Source organism: Rhinolophus ferrumequinum, chromosome 17, assembly GCF_004115265.2.
Source record: "Rhinolophus ferrumequinum isolate MPI-CBG mRhiFer1 chromosome 17, mRhiFer1_v1.p, whole genome shotgun sequence".
Classification (NCBI taxonomy): domain Eukaryota; kingdom Metazoa; phylum Chordata; class Mammalia; order Chiroptera; family Rhinolophidae; genus Rhinolophus; species Rhinolophus ferrumequinum.
Window position 1 is genome coordinate 50971768 of NC_046300.1, and position 21833 is coordinate 50993600.

The following is a 21833-nucleotide window of genomic DNA, read 5'->3' on the forward strand; positions in this document are numbered from 1 at the left end:
CCTGAGAACCTTACACAAGGAGAATCTAGGAAAACTATAAAGACTGTTCATCATCAAGACACAGTTAATGTTGGTAAAATTCCTAAAAATTTGACTTCATATTGTTCAGTGATATCTTTCTTTTATTGTCTTAAATGATTTCTGTATTCTGAATATTGAAAATTCAATAGGTGGTTCTTGGTTTGGGGTGTAATTTCTTCCCTCCCTCCCTCCATCCCTTCTTTGGTCCCTCCTTACTTCCCTTCCTTCCTTCCACCTTACTTCTTTCCTTCCTTTTCCTTTCTTCTTTTCTTCTTCCCACCCTCCCCCCTGCTCAACTCTCTTCCTCCTTTTCTTCCTAAGTCCTTCCTTCCTAACTTTTTTCCTTATTTACTTCTTAATTTCTTTTTCTTAATTCTGCTCTTAGCTGAAGTGTAAGCTCACTGAAAACATCTTCTACAGGTCTCGGCCATCCTGGCAGCCCTTTACCAGCCACCACCACCCACCACCCACACAGTGCCTAGAATAAGGCCTGGCCTGTGGTAGTACTTGGTACGTGCTTCATGGTTCGGTGTGAATAGAGAAACTCTGTCCGTGAGTTCCAAAACTAAGCTACAAGGATTCCCTTCTCCCACAATGACTGTACATGCCCTATTCCATCCCTATTCAATTAAAAAACAACCCATTTATTATAAAGTAACTGGAGAACAAGAAGCATTACTCCATGTAAATGAAAAATATCAAGAGAAAAAAAAATAGTAACAGTGAAATCATGACTATGCAAAATATATGTATGGGAAAAGAGACTGGGAAAAACAAGAATCCAAAATGTCAAGATTTTTTCTTGGGTAAATGCTTTCTTCTTTCTGCTTGTTAATATTTTCCATAATATGCATATTTAATTTTTATTTTTTAAAAAGAGTTAAGCCTCTTTCATATTAAATAGATATATTCTTGATTTTTTTAATATAAAAAGAGATGTAACATCAATGCTATTAGTCACTTGAAAATATTATACATTAGAAAGCAGTTTTATAATTACCAAGTCTTATACGGCTACTTCTATCTTGAATAATAGTAACACAATGAGTCAGTATAATCCAGTCCATTATACTATTAAAATATTTGCACTCGGAATTTCTGATCGTCTAACACAGATAATTTTCTATATTTGATAACCCTACCATGATAACACACCTCCTCCTCTTCACTCCTGCTTATTGACCATGTGTCAGTACATATCAAAGATAAATTTCTACATATTAAAGATTAATTTACTGGTTCTTTAATATTAAAATGAAGCAACCTCTACACAAGTGGGGCTCATCAGGAAGCATGTGAGTGGTGTGTGTGGACCGTGAACAAAGACAGTACACAGTTAAGCCCTGCCTCTCCAACAGGCAGGCATGGCTCCTGCAGGTGGGGCAGGCTGGTCATAATATAACCTGTGTCTAAGATGCAGGAACATCTGCTGGATTCCTGTAATCAGTTTGTTGGCTGGATTTAAGAACTGTGGAGTCTGTAGTTGATCACTTCTGCTCTGGGTACCACTGAGGCCCAAGAGAATGATGCTAAGAGAATTTCAGGAGACAAGGGCATACTTCAGTCAGTTTACATTAAAACAAACAAACAAACAAACAAAACAACAACAACAAAAAAACGGCAATCAACTCTTTTTCTCTCCCAGCTGATTTTGGAGAGCCCTTAGTCTGCGGACTTCAAAATCCGAGGTCGAGGCTTTCCTGGTCCTCCACTGGCTGCTGTTCAATACTATCCCAGTCCATCATTTTGATCACTATTATTTCTTCAGTTAATAAAACATAAAGAAAGCATGTTGTCAGAGATGCTAAAGGGTAGAGGCCCATTTTGGCTGAGGTCGGCCTTGGCAGTAGTCAACATTTTTTTCCCTAAGGTTTTATAGTCTTTTGGTAAAAACTGTTGTATTATATTCAAAAATTAAAATGATAAAGCATTAGATTATGCAATGGAAAGTGGTTCAAGTTCGCTGCCACAGAGTTCCATGCATGTACTTTTAGTTGCATTAATAAGCTAAATTCCAAGCTGGAGTTTTAAATATTTTCCAAAACTCAGTATCTGCCCTGAAAAATTCCAGACCAGTTCTGGGAGCCTCTTTCATTGTGCATCTTATTTTAAAAAAATTAAAAAAATCTTTCTTATAGACATATAAATTATTTCTAATACCATCATGAAAGAAAGGTAATGCTGAAAATTTTCATATCCAGTTATAGTTGACTAGTGTGAGTGTAAACAGCATTATTATATATTGTGGAGATAGCATCTGTAAGGGCAGCTTGGGAGAAATGCTGGTCTAGCAGTCTACTTTCAATGGCCACATGTCAAGAAGAATGTGAGAATGGAGGGAATGGAGGGAAAAAGGGGTTCTAACCCTGCTTAGAGGGAACTTATTTGTTTTAAGGTGCTGATAAGGTTTGGAGCCAAGGATGTTGTGGCAGAAGGTAAGCTATTATTGCACAAATGGGGTGACATTTTTGAACCCCTTCTCCAAATAAATGGCCACTTAGAGCAGAATCTTCGAGAGCTGTTTTGGGCTTTTAGCAGGCCCCACTTCTCTTACCCCTTATGTCTCACATGAGCTAGCCCTTCTCCCCAGAAGCTTCCCTCAACCCCATACTTCCTTCCATTCTGGATTAGAGGTCCTAATAACCGCAGGACCCCCCTCGTCAGAGCATGTACCTCATATTCTTCATTAGTGTTTGAGGTCCACTAGGCAGGAACCATGCTACCCAGGCCAGACTGAGTGCTCTGACCGTAGAAATGCCCAGTGACTGTTTGAGGAATGTGAGGAAAAAGAATGCACAGAATAGCCAAAGGAGATGGCCCAGAATTGTGCGAATCCTCTAAACCTGTCACAAGAAGAAAAGGAAGAAGTGGGTACTTTCAAATGAAGACGAGAAGGTTCTGCAGTGTGGCGGGTACCGAGGAGAAGACAGGACAGGAGAGAATAGCCTTAAATACTCCAGGGTTAGAAAGAAGGGCTAGATGCTTAAGTGGCCTCAAAAAGCAAAATGTAAAAGAACCAAAGAACAACGGGGTGAAATGGTCAAGAAAGCTATGATTGTATAACAAAACGCAAACATTTTAAGAGCAGGTTTTCTGAAAAGAGAACGAGTTCCCTTAGAACGCCGATGATTAGATTTATTAAGAAGAGGACCTAAGGAGCACATCTGGGCTAAGGGTTTTCTATGTATCAACTCATTTAATCCTCAGAGGAACCCCAAGGGAAGGTAATGTCATTTACACACTTGGGCAGGTCACAGTGCGAGGAGAATACGTGGTAGGGCCGTGATTCAAATCCAAGTCCCCTGACCCCTCGAAGTCCAGGTGCCCGGCCCGGTGTAATACACTCCTTCCTCATCACCCTCAGTGCCACGCAGAGGCTAAGGGATCCCTTCCCAGAAGTGCTGTCAAGAAGTTCGGGAGCACCACCAAATGCGAGGCCAGGCCAGATGATGTGAAACACTAAGTTCCCATGATGAAACTTAATTGTCACCACTTAGTCTTGTTTGGCTCAAGGCCAACTGTCAACTGAAATATCATGGGCATAAAGTCTGTTTTGGTGGGAGACTCTAGCCTTCATATTTCCCCACCCTTCTGGGGTACCTTTTCTCCCCATCTTCTACTGTAGTCAGGGCTAGCCTGCTGCCCAAGTTGCTGGCTGAGCTATTCACACCTTCGTGAGTCATTTGCTCTAGGACAACCAGATTTGAAAGCCAGACCCAAGGTAAAAATCTGGCTCAACCCAGCTAAATCCCATGGTGACCTAGCTGAGAGAGAGAAGGGCACAGAGGACATCTGGATATGGAACCATCCCACTACTCCCCCAAATCACCAAGGTTGGATGTACAAAGGACAATCAAATAATCAAAACATCAAGACTAGCATGAGCTTTGGGAAAGCCAGGACGATGTCTGAGCCATAACTAGACCAGCAGCTAGTGCAAAGGGAGCTTGCTAGTTACTGTTCAATCAATGAAGGTTGAATTAATCAATGAACAAACGATCTAGAGCAACCCTGCATAAACTAATGTTGCTTTCCCGGTGAAATGGGGGTTTCTGAGGGCAAGCATGTGTGATAATTAACAAAAACAGTGCAAGAAGCTGAGCGGATATGTTTGGGCTTCTACTGAGCTTCAGGAGTCTATTATTACAAAGAGAGCTTAATCTCACTTTCATTCTATGCAGAAAAGCTACCATTAATCAAGATCCAAGATCCCTTAGGTACAGAAGATGTGACCAATCACCAGTTCAGGTTCACACTTTGAAAGTTGTTTTTTGTTTTATTTCTTCAAAATCCTGAAGAGTTACCATTTAATCCAGAATTTGAAAAGAGATCCCTTCCAGTTTTGTGTGGAAATGTCAACGATTGCTAGCAGATAATGAAAACTTGACCTCAGATGTAGTTACGTCAGTAATGGTCACACTGAAATTTAAGTGTAAGCAAGGGAGAAGAGAGCAAAAAAGCAATTAAGAAACATGTCAACTGTTGTTAATCCTTCTGACTTTCCTGTGCAATACCACTAAATGCTCCATTTTGCTGTTTTATAGCTAGATTTTTTTTAAAAAAAATTAAAATCTAAGCCTCTCCCAGAGAGTTTCAACTTTGTAGGGAAAGGCCTTCTTTAGAATTCTTCTCCGCCTTAAAGTGTTTGCAATTTGGTGTCGAAAATGTTTATCTGAAAAATGAATGTTTATATTGAAATATTTATGGATGAAATGATATAATGTCTGGGATTTACTTCAAAATAACTCAGGGATAGGAATAGAGAAATGTGGGAGAGAAAGGAAACAGGATTGACAATGTGTTAAATAACTGCTGAAGTTGGGTGAAGTGTATGGTTGAGGTCCATTTTACTTTTGCATATAATTGACATTTAAAAATAAAGATTTAATTATAATTTATCCAAGCCCATCAGAACACCAATGAGGAAAGAGATGATTCTCATAAAAATACTCCTCTTTGTTCCACAAAGGCACCCCCTACTTTTGAAGGAAGACAAACCACCACTCAATACCAGAGTTACAGTCCTATCTCATTTGGGTGCTCATGTGTTTCCCCTCAGATATCTGCATGGATCCCACATTAAAAGGTAGGCTCCTCCAGGTACTTTATGAAAAAATATGACTTAGGAGGGACTTTTCAATTGACCAAAATTCTTTAAAATTCTCTTCTCCTCCAAATGAGAAGCCCATTTAACTTCAATATATTCTTCATTGAAAGGCCTTCTAAACAAATGAAAATCTGAGTAGAAAAGCTCTGGAGCTGTTCAGGAAATAGTTGCTCCAGAACCATAAGACGCAGGCAATGCTCAAACATAAGAGAAGATTATAGGAAGTTCATGTTGAAATCAGATGTGTACAACTTAAGAGCCTATGTCCCCCAAAGAAAAGAAAAGAACTCTGAATGATGGCCAGATGTCTAGGCTACCTCACTGAAGACTGTTATATGGATGACGTTGTTGAATATGAAGGAGGCTTCTTTCTAAGTTTTCTAAATCAATCTGGTCTGGGGCCATCCAGCTCCAGCCTGGAGAAGGCTTGCACACTAGGCCTGGACCAATGTTAAAACGCTGCTAGTGCCACTAACACACTGGGTCAACCCATGGTATTCCAAAAGGAACTGGGCTGCTGGTCCAAGGTGAGAAATTATAAGCACATGCATGCTAGGACTAGACCAGTTCGTTTTAATCAGGGGGCCTTCTGGGGGACTTCTGGCAGTATCTAGATTGTCACAACTGGAGGAGAGAATTGCTACTGGCATCTAGTAGATAAAAGCCAGGGATGTTACTCAACATAGGACAGTCTCCAAAGCAAAGAATTATCCATCCAGTGTCAGTAGGGCTGCTGTTGAGAACCCCTGGACTACAGAAATAGTTGCCACAATTCCCTCACAGCACCCACGCATGGAGGAATGAAAGTGCTCAGGACAGCAAAGCATGGTGCCGGCAGGAAGAAGGGAAAGGGAGGGGCACCCATCTCTACCACTCCCACGGCCAGTCTAAGCCCAGTCCTATACATTCGGCTTCCTGTAGGTCTCGTGAAGTCTTCCACTTCTTTCCATCTGCACTGCCAAAATCTCAAGGCAAGCTCTCTCTACCTGGAAGACTATAGCAGCTTCCTAACTAATCTGCCCACATCCAAAACTATCCTTTGCACAAAAGCCAGAAGCAGTCTGGTGTAGTGGTCAAGTATTTAGTCAGACTCCGTGACAAACCTGAGAGGTTCAGATCTCACCTTTGCTATGTGACCTTGGGCTAGTTACTTAACCACTCTTTCTTCAAATGTAAAATGGGGAAGCTAACAATACTTATCTTAGAGGTTGTTGTCAAGAATCAATAAGTTGTGTTTACAAAGTGCTTTAAAAGCTTGTGGCACATGGTAAGTACACTGTAATTGCTTTTAATTATTTTCAAATCATAATCCCCTCATGTCACTCCCCTTCAATGGGTTCCTGTTCTTCTTAAGATAAACTTCAACAATCTGACCATGGCCCCCAAGGTCCTGGTTGGTCTGGCCTCCACCACCCCTCGAGTCTCAATCAATCCTGCTTTTCCCCCTTTGGTCTCTGTGCTCCAGCCACACAGGCCTCCTGGGAACTAATGAAAAGCATGGCATTCCCTTCTGCCACAGGACCTTTGCACAGACGGTCGCCTCCTCTTGAAATATGCTCCCCGACCTGACCTGACTCAGCAGCCCCACCTCTTCACCTAATGAATTTCCACTCACCCAACACATCATGACTCATGGCCACATCCTCAGGGAGCCATTCTACCACCTTCCGGATGATCTTATTACTCCACAAAACTTCCCTTTTGTACACACTTATCCCAGCTGTAATTCTGCATTCAGATTTCTAATCCTTGGATTGGACATCAGACTGTTTACTCATTCTCTCAGTAAATAGACTGCCCAGAATGATTTGTTTTAGGAGTGATTGAGTCAATGACTGAATCAATGAGAAGGAGTGCTTAGCTTGTACCTCAGTCCAGATCGCTTTATTAGAGCAGTTTCTGCTCAAAGCTGCAATCCCCTTTAGCTTTATGGGAACCCCAAATGTTCTGAGCTTGGCTGAAAGAATGCTACCCGTGGCCTAGAGGCAGCTGACTTATGCTCTAGCCAGGGCCCATGAAAATTTTCTTTCCTTCCATCTTAAGAACCTCTTCCTTGCTCAGTCAAACCAACTATCCCCAAGCCTGAAGAATAAGGGAGGGATTTTTTTGTCCTTGTACGTGGGGGGAGCAGGGGGTCTGTCTTCATTAATCCTCAGACTGAGGCTGACTCAGAGAACATCAGTCCCACATCTCTCTGAGGTTGGGGCCGTAGCAGTCATTCATGTTGAAGGGTCATTTGGAAGCCAACTGTTTTTAGAAAACCACAGAATGGCAGTTTTGTTTTAGTGTTTTGACTTTAGTATCAAGCAATCTGCTTTTTCCAAATTACTTAATATGGAAAATATAAACATTTTCTAACAACGCTTTCTCAAATCATCTTATTAAATTTCACACATGTGACCACAGCACCATGGCCCTTCCCCACTGTACTGGTCTGGGTCCAGCAAGAAACAGAATCCACCATAGATGGGTTCAATGAGGAGACGTCAATGAAGGGACTACAGGAGGGGAAGTGGGCAGAGTTCCTGAAACAGATCAGCCATGTTGAGGCACTCAGAAACTGGCAAAAGTGGGCATTTCCTACTGTACCTCAGGCTAAAGTGGCAAAAGGAAACATGAGGTAATCCCAGCACCGGGGGAGCCATGGATGGAGCACTGCCAAGAGAGAGCTATAGTCATAGAGAGACGTCCCTTCTGCCAGAGACATGGCCCCAAAGCAAGAAAGAAACAGGGAGGACATTCTCTAGCCTTTATCTCACCCAACACTCTCATCTCCTGCAGTGCTTCGGACCGGCCCTGGACCCAACCAGGAGTCAGCCAGCAAGGGAACCCCAGCGATGCCTTCCATGCGTGGGTGGGAGCTTCCCAGGGCACAGTCCCCCATCCCGAAGGATGGCAGGGGGTAGGCTAGAGCAGCGAATAAGAACTAGGCCTACCCAATCCCATACTGCCTTAGAATAAAGCCTTAGCTGACAGAAGTCTTAGAAATACACTATAGGGAAAGTTTTCCAAGAAAACTTTGAGAGAGCCAGGAGGAGAAAGAAGCTCTAAGCTCAGGGCTCATGAAGTGAACACACAAACACCAGTTTCAAAACAGAACAGAAAGACAGCAATTGAACTTCTATCATAACTGCATGCTGGCAGTAGCTGCAGTGCATGCTGCAAATCTCCTCGCGTAAGCGAAGCGTCGCCTGTGAGTAATAACAGATTCTCAAAGTTGGCCACAGCCTCCTGCAGGTTCAAATTAAGATCCCAGGGATATTGGCTTAACCCAAAGATCAAGTCAAACATTGCTTTTGAATTGTCACAATCCGTTGGTTCCCAAATTCCGTGACTGGAAAACAAAAGACTTTGGCCATACTTGACTGGCAGCTTACCTTCAGGTTAGTTCTCAATCGCTTTGCTCCTGGGGAACCGAGCAGTCTGCCCTGCGATACATCCTTCTCCAGGCAGGGATGCCAGAGCCAGTCCCTTCTCTGCCCCCAAACATGTGTGTGCGTACACACACACACACACACACACACACACGCTCTCTCTCCTTCCCAGGTGCTTGGTCTGCCTCCTGCCCAATAGTCAAAGCTAGAATCTAGCAAGACAACGATTACGTTGAGAAAATCCGGAAAATATTTAGAACCCTAAGATTCCATAAGGCACCAGAATAGGGGTGGGAAATAGGGGAAAGGAAGAAGAGTAGAGAGAAAGGTAAGGGATAGTAAAGGACAGGGGAAGAGAGGAAGAAGAAGAAAGAGGAAATTAGATCGAGGAGAAGAAGGTGGGAGTGAAGAAGGTGAGGGAAGGAAGGAAGAGGCAACTAGCAAGGGGCAGAGTGTAACCTTCATCAGCTTCATTCATTCCTTCAGCAAACGTTTATTAAATTCTTCCCAAGCACATTCAAAAGCCTTCCCCACCTCCATGCCACGCCTGCCTCACACTGTAACCCTGGAAGTCTTAACTGATGTGCAACCTTCTGTGATGCCCCCCTCCAATGGGGATGCAGATTTTGATGTTTACTCTCTACATCCTCAGGGTTGCGGCATCCTCCGATAATCCCTGGATATGTTTTACCTGCGTAAAGAAGATGCTACAGGGAGACGGAGAACCACCCCCTCTCCCCGCCGCCACTCCTCCCCACGCAGGGATTTTCCCTCAGTCCTGCCTGTTGCCGTCTGGTAGGCAGCTGGCGTCTGGGCAACAGTCTGTTGCTTACTGGTGCCCTTGGGCCCTGCTCTGGCATACAATCTCTCACCTTTGCAGAGTCCTCATTTTTCTTCTTCCTGCTCTAAATGATCATTGCAAGAAGTGGTTCCCTAAGAAAGCCCCTAGCTGCCCAGAGGGATGTGGTGAAGAAACAAATGGAAGGGAGGGACAAAGGTGGTCAGAGAGTAAAAGGGGCATCAATTTATAGGGCTGACTAGAGAACTGGCCAATTTCATACCCTTAATTTATAGATGGGCAGACTGAGGACCAGAAAGAGTCACAGGTTAAAGAATGATGGAGCACTGGAGCTGGAGAGGAACGTGTGGTCTGTTAACCAGCAGCATTAATGGATCAGGTCTTTTGTATCTTACCCAGGATATATATCTTATAGGGAGCAGTCTCCTGGGGATTTGGATCTGAGACTTGTGCCAATTCCACGGGGGAGCTACGTGGTGAGCTGGTCGACAGTCCCAAGAAAGCAAGCCAGAGTTAAGAGGTCAAAGTCATCTATGCAAAATGGGAAGTCTCCAGGCCACCACACCCTTTGGTGATCCTGAATGTGAAAACACATCCTGTGTGAGTCCTCTCTGCAAATCAGTCAAGTTAAATTAGAGGTGAGACCCAACAAAGCTTTTCTCTCTTCCCTAGTTCAGTAAACACAAGTCTTAAAAAAGAGAAGCTAGTTATGGGTTTCTCGACCCTGGCACTTCTAGCATTTGGGGCTGGACAATTCTTTGTTTTGGGCAAGGTTGTCTGATGCATTGTACAATGTTTAGCAGCATTCTCTGGGCTCTATCCCCCCTAGATGCCCTTGGCATCTTCCAATGGTAACAACCAAAAATGTCTCTAGACTTTGCCAACTGTCCCCTAGGGTGCAAAATACCCCCCTCCACTCCGGGGTGAGGACCACTGCTTAAAGAGTCACAGACTCTCAACATGGTCATCTGACTCCCCAGCCCTGTTCACAGTTGGCAACACCAGGTCAGACTGGCCTCGGCTCACTCAGCTTTCATTGGCAGACGCAGGCTGTGAACTCGAGTCCCGAAAGCCCGGCTCACTCTACCAAAGAATTCTTGGTTCGGGCCTTGCTGTATGACCCGGGCTATACTGTCTGGTTTCTCTTTGTGTGATGTAGCTGCCCCAGTCCCTGCCTCCTGGGGTGAAACCTGACAGCACCCCCCTCAGTGTTAGATCAAGTACTTCACAATTTCCTCAAGAAGATGTTGCTCTTGGATTGAAGAAAGGATTAGAACCGCCCCTTCGGCCTGGCCCTGCCTTAGGAAGTTGGAAGACCTTACTTTGCTTTTTCTCTTTTTCAATGGTTGACCTTCCCCAGCCCCCATGAAGCTGTTGTGAGGACAGAGATAACATGAAGTATGGTACTTGGAATTATTTAAGCTCTATGATACCAGCATTTAGATTATTTAACTACTGATTGTGATTATTTAAGCTGAAAGATTATACTGCTCTAGCTCAGAAAATGTTTGTATTTCCATTAAAAACCACCAGGCTAAGGGTCTTTTTGACTGACATTTTTCACTGTTAAAATTATACATACAGTGCATGTTTTTGGCCAGAAGACAGTGTGCCCCGTATTTTGTTTTAAGATAAGGAAGCCAACTTCAAAGGCCTCCTCCAGCTCACTCTCTTCCTGTCCCCTCCCTCCTACCCATCACCCCAGCTTGCTGTCCTGCTCCCCTGAGTGAAGCCGGCAGAACCACCCATTGGCCCACTGCCTCCAACTATTTAATCGAAACTGATTCTGCCATTCCCAGACTTGAAATTCTTACAATGACATCCCAAGTTTCACTAGGAGACAGGACGCAGTGGTTAAGGTCACAGACTATCTTGTCAAACCAACACGTATGTGAATTCCAGCTGTCTGAGCCTCAGTTTCTGTATCTCCACAGTGGGGCTGAGAGCACTCTCTGTCTCCCAGGAGGTGGCAGCAATCTGCGGGTTTAGTACCCAGTCCCTGCCTGACATGTAATAAGCATTTAGTAAATAGTACATAGGCTTGGACTAGCTTAATTCTCTGCAGGCATTTTAGTCAGAGATAGTACATTCCTTGAGGCAGAAAGAGCGAAGGGTCCTTGGTTCTACCTGATGTGGAATTAAACCACTGATTCCCTATAATGATTTGTGAAACACATCTCTGCTTGGCTCATATATTTTACATCTAAAGAGTATTACGCAAAGTAAATGCAGTGTGGAAAAATACAGGGAAATTCTACTGTGGTCCTGTTAGACAGGGCACTGGACTAAACCAAGCGGTCATTTTTGGCTTTTGGAAAAAGTTTCTGATTTCAAATAGCATTCCTCAAAGGAAGGAAAAAAGAAGACTCCAACATCGCCTAGATACAGAGGGTGCCAAAACAATGTATACACATTTTAAGAAAGGAAAAACTGTATTAAAATTGTAATACTCAATATATAGTCATGTTTAACTTCTGCAATTACAAGGGGTGCTCAAAGTGGTTCCCATCAGCGTCCAGACACTTCTGATTACAGCGAACTACTGCTTGAGCATAGACAACATCTCTTAAAATGTGTATACATTTTTTTGGCACCCTCTGTGTTATCCATGTTTCAGGTCATTTATTTAGTGGAATTATGGGTAGAACTCCACAATGGAAGGAATTGTGGAGATCATCCTGCCGCCTCCTCCCAGGATGTAGCACCCAGCACAGGTGCTTTTCTCCCCCACAGAACTTGCTGACAAACTTCAGGGGCTACCTCACAAGGCTGCAGAGTTCTCAGTGCGACAAAGTTCCACAAAGCATTGCAGGTAGGTCTTCCTCCTCTTATATTCTACACCCCAGCTCTAGCACAATCTTCTGAGGTAGCATAAGTCAAGTCCACTTCTTTTCTTTCACGTCACCCCTTCAATAGTTGAAGGATGCACCTGCTTCTTTGTCCCCTCTAGACCTAATGCCCCTTACCCATCAGCTATCCCAAGCATGACGGGAATTTCAGATACCCCTTGACCTGTTCACTCACCACATGACTTGCCCATAGTTTACACACTTAGCATATACTAAATGAACTTAGTATATACTAAACATACATGCATATGAATAAATGTCTCTTAGGAATATTATCTCTAAAGGTGGAGTTGCAAAGTTGTTAACAACTTTGTGCTCAGTGAGGAAATGTTATCAGTGGCACATTTTTCTTCATAATTTGTTTATTTCAGCAAAGACTGCTAATTACTCCCAATGCCTCTTTGCCCCTTTTCTTCCTTGGCACTAGGTTCCCTGAATGTTAACTGGACAGAGAGTCATCCAGCTAACGGCTGCCCTTCCCTGCTGGTTTTGCAGCTAAGTGTGACCATGTGACTAAAATGATGGCCAAGGAGCCCCTTCCCCTGCACTAGTCCTGCACCTACTTAGAATGTAAGCTCCGGGAATAAAGGGACCTTTGTCCTTTCTGTTCACTTAGAACAGTGCTTAGATCAGTGCCTTAGAGGTAGAACACTCCTGCACGTAGTGGATACTCAACAACGATTTACTGAATGAACTGTTAAATGTCTCGGATGGTAATGGACAGTATGTGCAACTTAAAGGACAGGGAGGTCTCTTTCTCCTTTTTCCTTTCTCCTGGCTGTAACGTGGATGGGATGAGGCAAAATCTGCATCATGAGGTGGAAGCCATACGCTGACAATGGCACAGGCTCAAGACAGAAAGATTGTGGGTTCCTGGTGATGACACAGCTTCTGGAATGTGGGGTTTTCTGTGCTTTGCATTTGAAGCTAATTAGGCCATTCCACTATCCGAAAGATATTTTCTTTGTAGTAAAGTTTTATCTACTCACTGTAAGTTTTGTGTACAGTAAGTCTTTTCTCTCCCACAAAAAGCTCTAAGCCACCAACTTCAGGATTACAAGAGAGAAACAGAAACCACCAGCGGTAAGCAACTGTGCCCTGACGTGACTGTTTGCAGCGCAAACCATAATCGATGTTGAATTAGCAGTTCTTCGTGATATTTATTCCCTCTCTCTGCCACCTGTCCTCAATTATTGCAGGTAACTTAGAAAGCTGCGGCAAGTTCATCAGTCTTCTAGCTGACACAATTTACTTTTAGAACTGAGCAGGTAGTAAAGAGTGAGAGACATTCTAGGACACATTACCATAGTATTTAATATTTTTAAAATTGGACCTGTCAAAGTTTTTCTACACAAACTATTGGTTAGAGAAAAAAATTGCATTGTAGCCCCCAAAATCGTTGAAAGCATAGGCTGATTGGAATTTGAAGACAGTCAGTGTATATCTAACAGTCATGAGTTTATCTAAGTTATATATTAATGTAACATAACTATATATGGCCTTTTACTACTTAGAAATAACTTTCTCATAAATGTATAATTCCATTCAGTCCCCATAACATCTCTGTAAGATGGTAAACCCCTATAGCCACCGACTTTATCAATTTTAAGTTAACGGCTGCCTTCAAAACTCCACTCTCAGGCTCCATTTATCCTCTCCAAATTGCCAGGCACTTAGGACTCCTCCCTACAGAAATGTGATTTGTCTTTTCTCATGTTGGCATGAAGTAAAGAATACATTGATTATATCATTTTCTGCACCATGCCTCTCCTTTGAAGGGTACTTACCTAATGAGTGGGTCTCTCAGAAAGGATTCTAGATCAAAGAGGCCAACAGGATAATGCTTTGGAATAAGCTGCTGCCTTACCTCACTGTAAACTTCTTAAAATAGCTCAGTATATACAAAGGCTTTCGAGGCTATCTGGAGAAGATGTCTAGACTGTAACGATACCCAGGAAATTAAGGTGGATCTCACAACATCCTCAGATGAGTTAAAAATGTAAAGGTCCCTTGAAATCTTTATATGACATAAACACAAGAAATCACTACAAAAAGTCTAAAATACATACTTTAAATTATGTAACTATTAACCCGCTCTCAAAACCTTTATTCATTCAGTATTTAATACTCAATGGAACATATCAGTTAGCCAGCTTGTCTGCGTGTTAAATTACTACGCAAGTTTAAATTGTCTGTACAAATGCACACAGATTTTCAGTACTGTATCTCATGGCCTTCAGTTCCTTTTAGCCACAGATATCAAATTTACCAGCCACAAATTAAATAATTGAGCTTTGGTTACTGGAATGCAAGCTTATTAACCGGCATTAATAAAACCAAACATATAGAATGATGTTCTTAATATTATTTTAATAAAATCCTTTTTAAATAGGAGCAAATGTAACAAAGATGAACCATTAGGAAATGTTTTAGCAAGAGGTTTTAGATATTTTTTTAAGTAAAAGAATAATCTTACACACAAGGGAAAGCGAATATTATGTTCTTCTATGAAAATATACGGTGGGGAACTGTTAGTTTCTTCCAGTGTGGGAATAATGACTGGCAGTTAGAATACCAACCAATAAAGATCAAAGTGAAGAAAGGGGTGTTGAGGGGAAGAATCGTACATGAAATACAGTCAAAGCCTCTCCTTTGTCCTTGAGTTCCTAAAGGGTTCTCAGACTATGGGAAGGTTCCTTGTGTTTTCAACGTCTCTATTTACTCCTTACCTTTGGAAACAGCTTTCTAAGTGGGATTCCAAACTTCTTTGGTTTCACAAGAAATTACTTTACTCATCTATTTATTTATTTGCTTATTTGTCCATTCATTTCCTTCACTCATGTTACTAAAATGCAGGCTGGATAACGTGAGGGATTTTTCTGTTTATTTATCTAGAACAGTATCTGCCACAAGGTCAATGAATCTTTATGAGTTTTGAACTAATTCATCCCTTTATTCCTCAAACACTTATTCAATGCCTCCTACATGACAGGTTCTAGATATCCAACATTAAAAGGAATTCCACTGTAATTAAAATGTAACCAACTGATGAGAAATATTTAAATTAGAAGAAAGAAGCCGTATTTTCTCACTCTAAGTTCAGTCTAAATTTAAACTAAGAGGAGAATTTCCTGCCCTGGCAAAGAAGAATGGCAAGGGAAAAGGTGGACAGGCATGGCATACATCCCCAAATAATAGAACACAAAACAAAACACTGGTTAAAAATGAAACAGCCAGGTTGTGGGTGTAGCTACCAAAAGGTCGCATGATCTTTGTAATGATGGAACAGTGTTGGTAGTTACACAAATCTACACATGTATTGAAATTGCATAGAACTAAGTGTACACACACACACACACACAATGAGTACATGCAAAACCAGACAATCTAAACGATGATGATGAATAGTACCAATAGCAACTTCCCAGAGTAATACTGTGCTGTAGCTATGCGAGGCGCTACCACTGAGGGAAATGAGTGAAGTGTACAAGAGACCTCTCTCTACTGTTACTTGTAACTCCATATCAACCTGTAATTATTTAGAAATAGTTTACAAAATAAAACAGCAGAATGCTTATCGAAACATTCTTCATGTTAGCAAAACATTGGCAGTGAGATAAATGTCTAATAAAGGATGAACCTATATGACAACATATTGAATAATTAGAAATAATACTATTCTGTGTTTGTGACATGCAGGATAGTCAACATTCAATAAACAAAAGAAGCAGGATTTACAACATACAAAAACATGATCTAATTTTGTTTACAAGTGAAGAGTCTTTGTAAAGGTATACACCAATATGCCATCAGTGTTTATCTCTGCATGGCGGCATCGTGGGTGATTCTGATTTTTAATTTTGCTTCTTCATATTTCTTATTTTTTTCTAAAATAAACATTATTACCCAAACAAATATCTAGAAGGCTCTCTGGCCTCTGGATGGGGTTCAGGTAAATTCTGTGTAGCTGTGGAACAAAAACCAAGACAAGTGGGAAGATTACATGGAGAGCCATTTCAACTCCATGTAAGGACGAGTGATCCACCTGTACATGGATGGAACATGAACCACTCCCTATGAACCCATGACTTCCAACGTGACTGGTGTTCACCAGGGCCTGGTGAATTCCTTATGAGTAATTATATGGATGGGCGTCTGGCTTATGCAGGCTGGGAGGTTGGACCCAGCTGCTTTCCAGTTCTAAAACTCTGTGCCATTTGATTTTTGCAATGCATTTAACAGACACCACCTCTCATTTCAAAAGTTCCTTTTATGTTTCAAAGCACTTTCACATATGCTGTTTTATATTAATTTCAGTTCAGTACTTAAAAAAAAAAATTCCCTACAACAATTCTATAGGGTAGGCAGGGCCAGTATTATCACCTCCATGTTACTGAAGAGCAACCCGAGGCAACTGCGAGTGACCTCCTGTAAGGGGTGACTTAAGAGATCACGTCTCCTAACGTGACTCATAGCCACATCTCTCTTTCCCCCAACACCACATAGCCTCTCCCTTCCCACCGGGGATTGGAAACCGGGTAGACTTGGCCTAAAGTTGCTTGCATGATGCTTGCCAGTTGAAAGAAAACCAACAATGCTTGGCAAAGAACGCTAGTAAGTACCGACAATGATATACCCATCGGACTGTGTCTACACACTTACACTGACTGGGTTAATGTCAAGTAACCAACATGTCAACTCAGCTTAAACATCAAGATAAATCAAACCAGTTGGTGGACCTGAACAGCGCAAGAGGCTGATGAATCTAGTTGGGGTTCTCAGGCAATATAATTACCCTGTCTCTGTGTCCCCCTAGTCCTGGGAAGGAGCCCATAAGTGGGGCTTTCGGGCTAGGTAAATAGTGAATGGGGTCCATATTGAGCTTAATGAAGCAGGGCACTGTTACTTTTACCAAAGGAATTAACAGAGGAATTTTGTATTTATTTTGCAGGGGTAGCAGATTAAGCACTTCAGCAATAATGTGGCAATTCACCAAAAGAGGTCTTAGTTAGGTGCTATCTGAAATCATGAAATTAAGTGGGAAAACATATACACGGAAAAGGTTTATATGTTTTAGAAAAATAAATCCAAATTTTAGATAAATGATATTCTTCACAAAGTATACTAAACAAATGACATATTTGCATTGGCTGATAGCACCATTTACACACATCTATCATTTTCCCTGTGCCAAGCCCTGCTTTGAGTGCCTTTCCCCAGAACCAGCCCAGGAAAGTCGTTATAGGAGGAAAGTGGAGGGTCAGCGAAGGTAAGATCCTTTCCCTGCAGTCACCCAGCTACCAAGTAGAAGCAACCGGATTGCAACCCAGGGCGGATGACTCTCGAACCAGCATGCCTCGCCATTACTTGCTCTCTCAAAACGTTGAAGGAATGTGCTGTTTTTAGAAACAGGAAGGAATGCGAGTTTCCTTAAAATGGCATAATAAATCACACTAGGAGCTAAAGAGTTAACTTGGAAACAGCTGGAGAGAAAGGAGAGACACTGGGCTGAACTTGACACGTAACAACACCCAGGAGGCAGAAGTGAATGAAAAAGAATAAAGGCTGAGGAAATCAATGTACCGGTATTGTTAATCAATTATTGATCATGGTGATAATGACACAGATGTTTGAAATACCTTGCTTCTCAGTTACATAAAATCCAAACTCCACATTCAATGCCTGCACTCATTCAACAAATAATTATTGAGCACCTACCATATGCCAGGCGATGTTCTAGGCAGTATGATTACTGCACTGATGCAAACAACAAAAGTTCCAGGCCTGGTGGAGTTCACGTAAGCGCCATGAGAAAATGAGGTAGTAGAAAGGGAGCTTGAGGTAGAAGATTTAGGTTTTAATCCTAGCCAGATGGCCTTAAGCAAATTACTTGAAATCTCTCTGAGTTTCAGTTCCCTCACCTCTAAACTGAGGATAATAATATCTGTTTTTATTATATCATCTTTTATTAGGAAAAATGTGAGTTTATACAAGTTTATATGAAAACATAACTACTTATTCTTTGGTCTTAGAGAAACTGAGGTAGTTGACAAGGAATGAAAGTTTTGTCCTCATTATTAAATCTTTCAAAATATTTCATTCCATATTTTCCATGATCTAAGCTCTCTGGGTTTAATGTTAACCATGTGTAAGACTTGCGGGGTCAGGATAAGGTCATTCTTCCATACCTAGCCCCCAATTTCAAAGTCTGTGTTACGGCTTAAGATGCCCCAATTATGTACATTTCCCCTTGTTGTGGAAGGAAGTGGGATTTAAATTATATCTTAGTAATTATTTCATTTTAAAAGTTATAGAGATGCTGCTTCTTGTCTACTTCTTGAAAAACCGATTTATAGCAATTGATTATTTCTAATATCTTTGAGCAATTGTCTTTGCTATGTTCTTCCATGGCAGTATTATTTCCTTGTGAGAACAAAATAAGACCTAAGTGGAGAATGGTGTGTCATAGGCCCACAGGAATGACCAATACCCAGCATGTAGCCACACTTTATTGATTAAATCAAAGAAAAGTGATTGGTTCCAGTCTCCCCCGCCTTACCTACCCTTCCCCAGGACGGGGTAGAGGGCATGAGCGGATTTCTAAGCCTGTTTTTGTCAGCCCAGCAAATCAGAGTCCTGCTTTTGAAACAAAGAGGTGCCAACCTTGAGACTCTACGAAAGCCAACACAAGCAAAGCATTGTACACAAGTGAAAAGAATATAATTAGCAAAGTTATAGTCACAATTAGGAAATACCTCCTCAGAAAAGTTTCCACTTAACTCGGAGCAGTGCTCAAATTACCATTGTGCTTAACGAGGCCTCTGCCTCTCTGCCAGCTCAGAACCGCGTGTCAGACCTACAAATACTAGCACCATCCACAAAACACAGACACACAAAACCTAATGCTCGATACTTTTTTTTAAATAAAAGATGTGAAAAATGTGCAAATTCAAACATGGAAGGTATACTTTAAAAAAAGAAGAAGAAGCGTAGTCCTGGAAATGACTAGACAAATGTTAGCTAAATTACTCTTTCTCCAAGGTCTTTCTTCGTCTTCCCTAGCCTTCCTTTCCCCATCCCTCAAGAGAAACTAGAAAAGAGAGACTAGGAAAGCAAAAATGGGTACTCACTTCATCTCCAGGATCTCCTCTAGCTGTTTCCTCCTTTCTATTCGGAGGTTGGCCAAGTGTGCTTCTTTTTCAGCCAGGGATTGCTGTGTGGAGGCGAGGCGTGCCTTGGTGGTGTCCAGTTCCTGTCTGGTCTTCTCCAGTGCATTCATCAGCTCCTCTATCTGAAATGGACACAGAACGTGGGGTGTTATTTCTCCTTCATTCAAACACAAGGCATTCCTTGCTAGCTTGTGTTCTTACAATAGGCACAAAGGAATCATAGCCATCCTTGAAATGGACACTGGATCTTAGCGTCCAGTCTTTCTTTGTCCGTGGTTAAAAATAAATATTTCAAATATAAGAAAAGTCCAAATTTCTCCAAGATCCTTATACAATTGATTGTCCAAAAACCTTTATATTATTTAATACATTTCTTAGAAGTAGAGGGTGAGTGACTTGACCCAGTTTCAACCTGGGTTTGGCAAAAATCTAAGAGACTGTCTCACAGTTGGAGGAAGGCAACACTCAAAATGCATTTTGCCTGGCACAACATACTTTTGTGTGTAGGCCCCAGAGTATTCTGACAGGAAGTTAATCTATGTGTTTCAGATTTATTCATGTTTTAGCCTATCAAAGCCTTGTTTGGCGAAAGCGATTTGATGTCCAAGGGGCCTCAGGAGCTCCCTTTCACCTCCCAGCCTCACATTCAGGAAGCAAGGTTTGGCCAAAGGTAAACAGAATCCCAGCCACAAAAGGTTCAAGTTTGGTTTGCCCCTGAAGTTTGAGAGGGTTCTAAACTTGAAATAAATGACATGTAACTTTTATAGGGTGCTAATACACCATAGAAATAAGCCAGACTATCAAATATCCAGGGTTTTCAGCCAGGTCCCAAAAAATTGGACTGGGAAGTCCCAAGGCAAGGCCTTATCCTCTCCAAACCATTGGGGGCTTTAAAAAACCAACACACAACAAAGAGGGCGGGTGTTGATAGTTCTGTTCCAGAGACTTCCATGGAGCAAGCTGGTGGAATGCCATCCCTAGCACAGATGCGAGCTGCATCCACCCTGCTGATTTAAAACCATGGAAGTTCCAGGAAGTTTCTAGATTCCAGAGTTGATGTTTGGGTTTCTAAGCCACCCCTTCCAGCTGAACTTGGCAGAATGGGATCATCCATCACTAAAGTCAACAGAACACACTTCAGAATGTGTCAGTGACATGTTAAGTTCCAATTCATAAAGACTTTCTACACAATTTCTGCAGCTTTACATGGAATTTATTCAGAATAAGCCTTATAGTTCACATCCAAGATAAATTACAAGCTTTTAAGATTCAGAAAACCCTCTATTTTTCCCTGATAAAAAGAGGAAACTTGATGACCATGTAATATAATTCAAAGCCAAAACCAAAAACAGTTTAAAAAGCAAGGAATATAAAGGGTAACCTATGAAAGTCACAGGACCACACCTGTTTAATTGAAGAATAAAGAGCATTATTCTTTAACTTTACAAATATAAAATTTAAAGTACAATAATTAACTTTTTAGTTTTTCACCTAAGTTCATAGAATATCCTGAATATGACTAGAAGCTTCTACAATGCTACACTTGGTGAGACTGAAGCAGAGTTTTTATTTTTCCTCCTTTTCTCCCTATTTTTGACACATTCAATTGCAGTGTGAAAGAAAGATCAGGTGGAGTCCAAATGGTGGAATACAAAGACTCTGAACTCACTTCCTTCAACAAACACATTGAATCTATACCTACAAGCAGAGCAATTCCTTCTGAAGAAGAACTGAGGGATCACTGAACAGTTCTGCACAACAAATGACACAGAGACCACATAGAAACAGGTAGGAGAGGTGGAGACATGGTACTGTGGAAACCCCATCCCCAACATACCAACCCGCAGAAGGAGGGAGCACTGAGAAGCCTCACACAGACACACATGCCCTAAGACACAGCAAAGAATCAGTGATTTAAAGGGCATCTATACTAAATGTGAAGGAAATCAATTTACTAACTCTAGAGCATCTGCCAAATGGGGTAGGGGAACTGCAGGAACTCTCTCTGGGGTTGGAGGCACTGGAGAGTGCCATTTGTTGTGTGCCCCCACCACCTTCATTGCACAGGCAGGAGGTAAATCAAGGAGCCCTAGCCAGCTGGTCCAGGCTATCCCAGTGTGCCCCAGGATCCAAGCCCCAGGCCCACACTCACTCCACAGCTTGCCCTGGGACACTACCTGGCTTGCACCCATTCCAGCAATAGCTCCTGGCCCCACCTGCAACCCACGCTGGCTTCAGCTACAGCTCCTGACCAGCACAGCTTACTCGCAGGACTCCCCACTGCCTGCTCCAACTACAGCTTCCAGCTGACCTGCCAAGGCAGTCCCTGATGTGGTTTGCTCTGGGACACATTGTGGATCATACCAGCTCCACCTACAGTTCCAACCCAGATGCAGCTTGCTCCTGGAACTTCCTGTGGCCCTCTCTAGCTACAGTTATAGCCAGACTGCCAAAGTGGCCCCAGCATGGCTTCCCCCAGGACTCCCAACAGCCTGGGTCGGCACCAGTTCCACC

At 42.2% G+C, this 21833-nt stretch overlaps 1 protein-coding gene across 14 annotated transcripts in view; it reads right to left on the bottom strand.

The window, feature by feature from the left end:
• The window catches only part of ERC2 (ELKS/RAB6-interacting/CAST family member 2), a 923425-nt gene that overhangs the window by 343800 nt on the left and 557792 nt on the right, over positions 1-21833 (bottom strand). For all 14 annotated transcript variants that reach the window (XM_033133186.1, XM_033133187.1, XM_033133185.1 and 11 more), the window contains one exon: positions 19281-19441. In XM_033133186.1, the coding sequence (XP_032989077.1) occupies positions 19281-19441 (161 nt within the window). The remainder of the gene's footprint in view (positions 1-19280; positions 19442-21833) is intronic.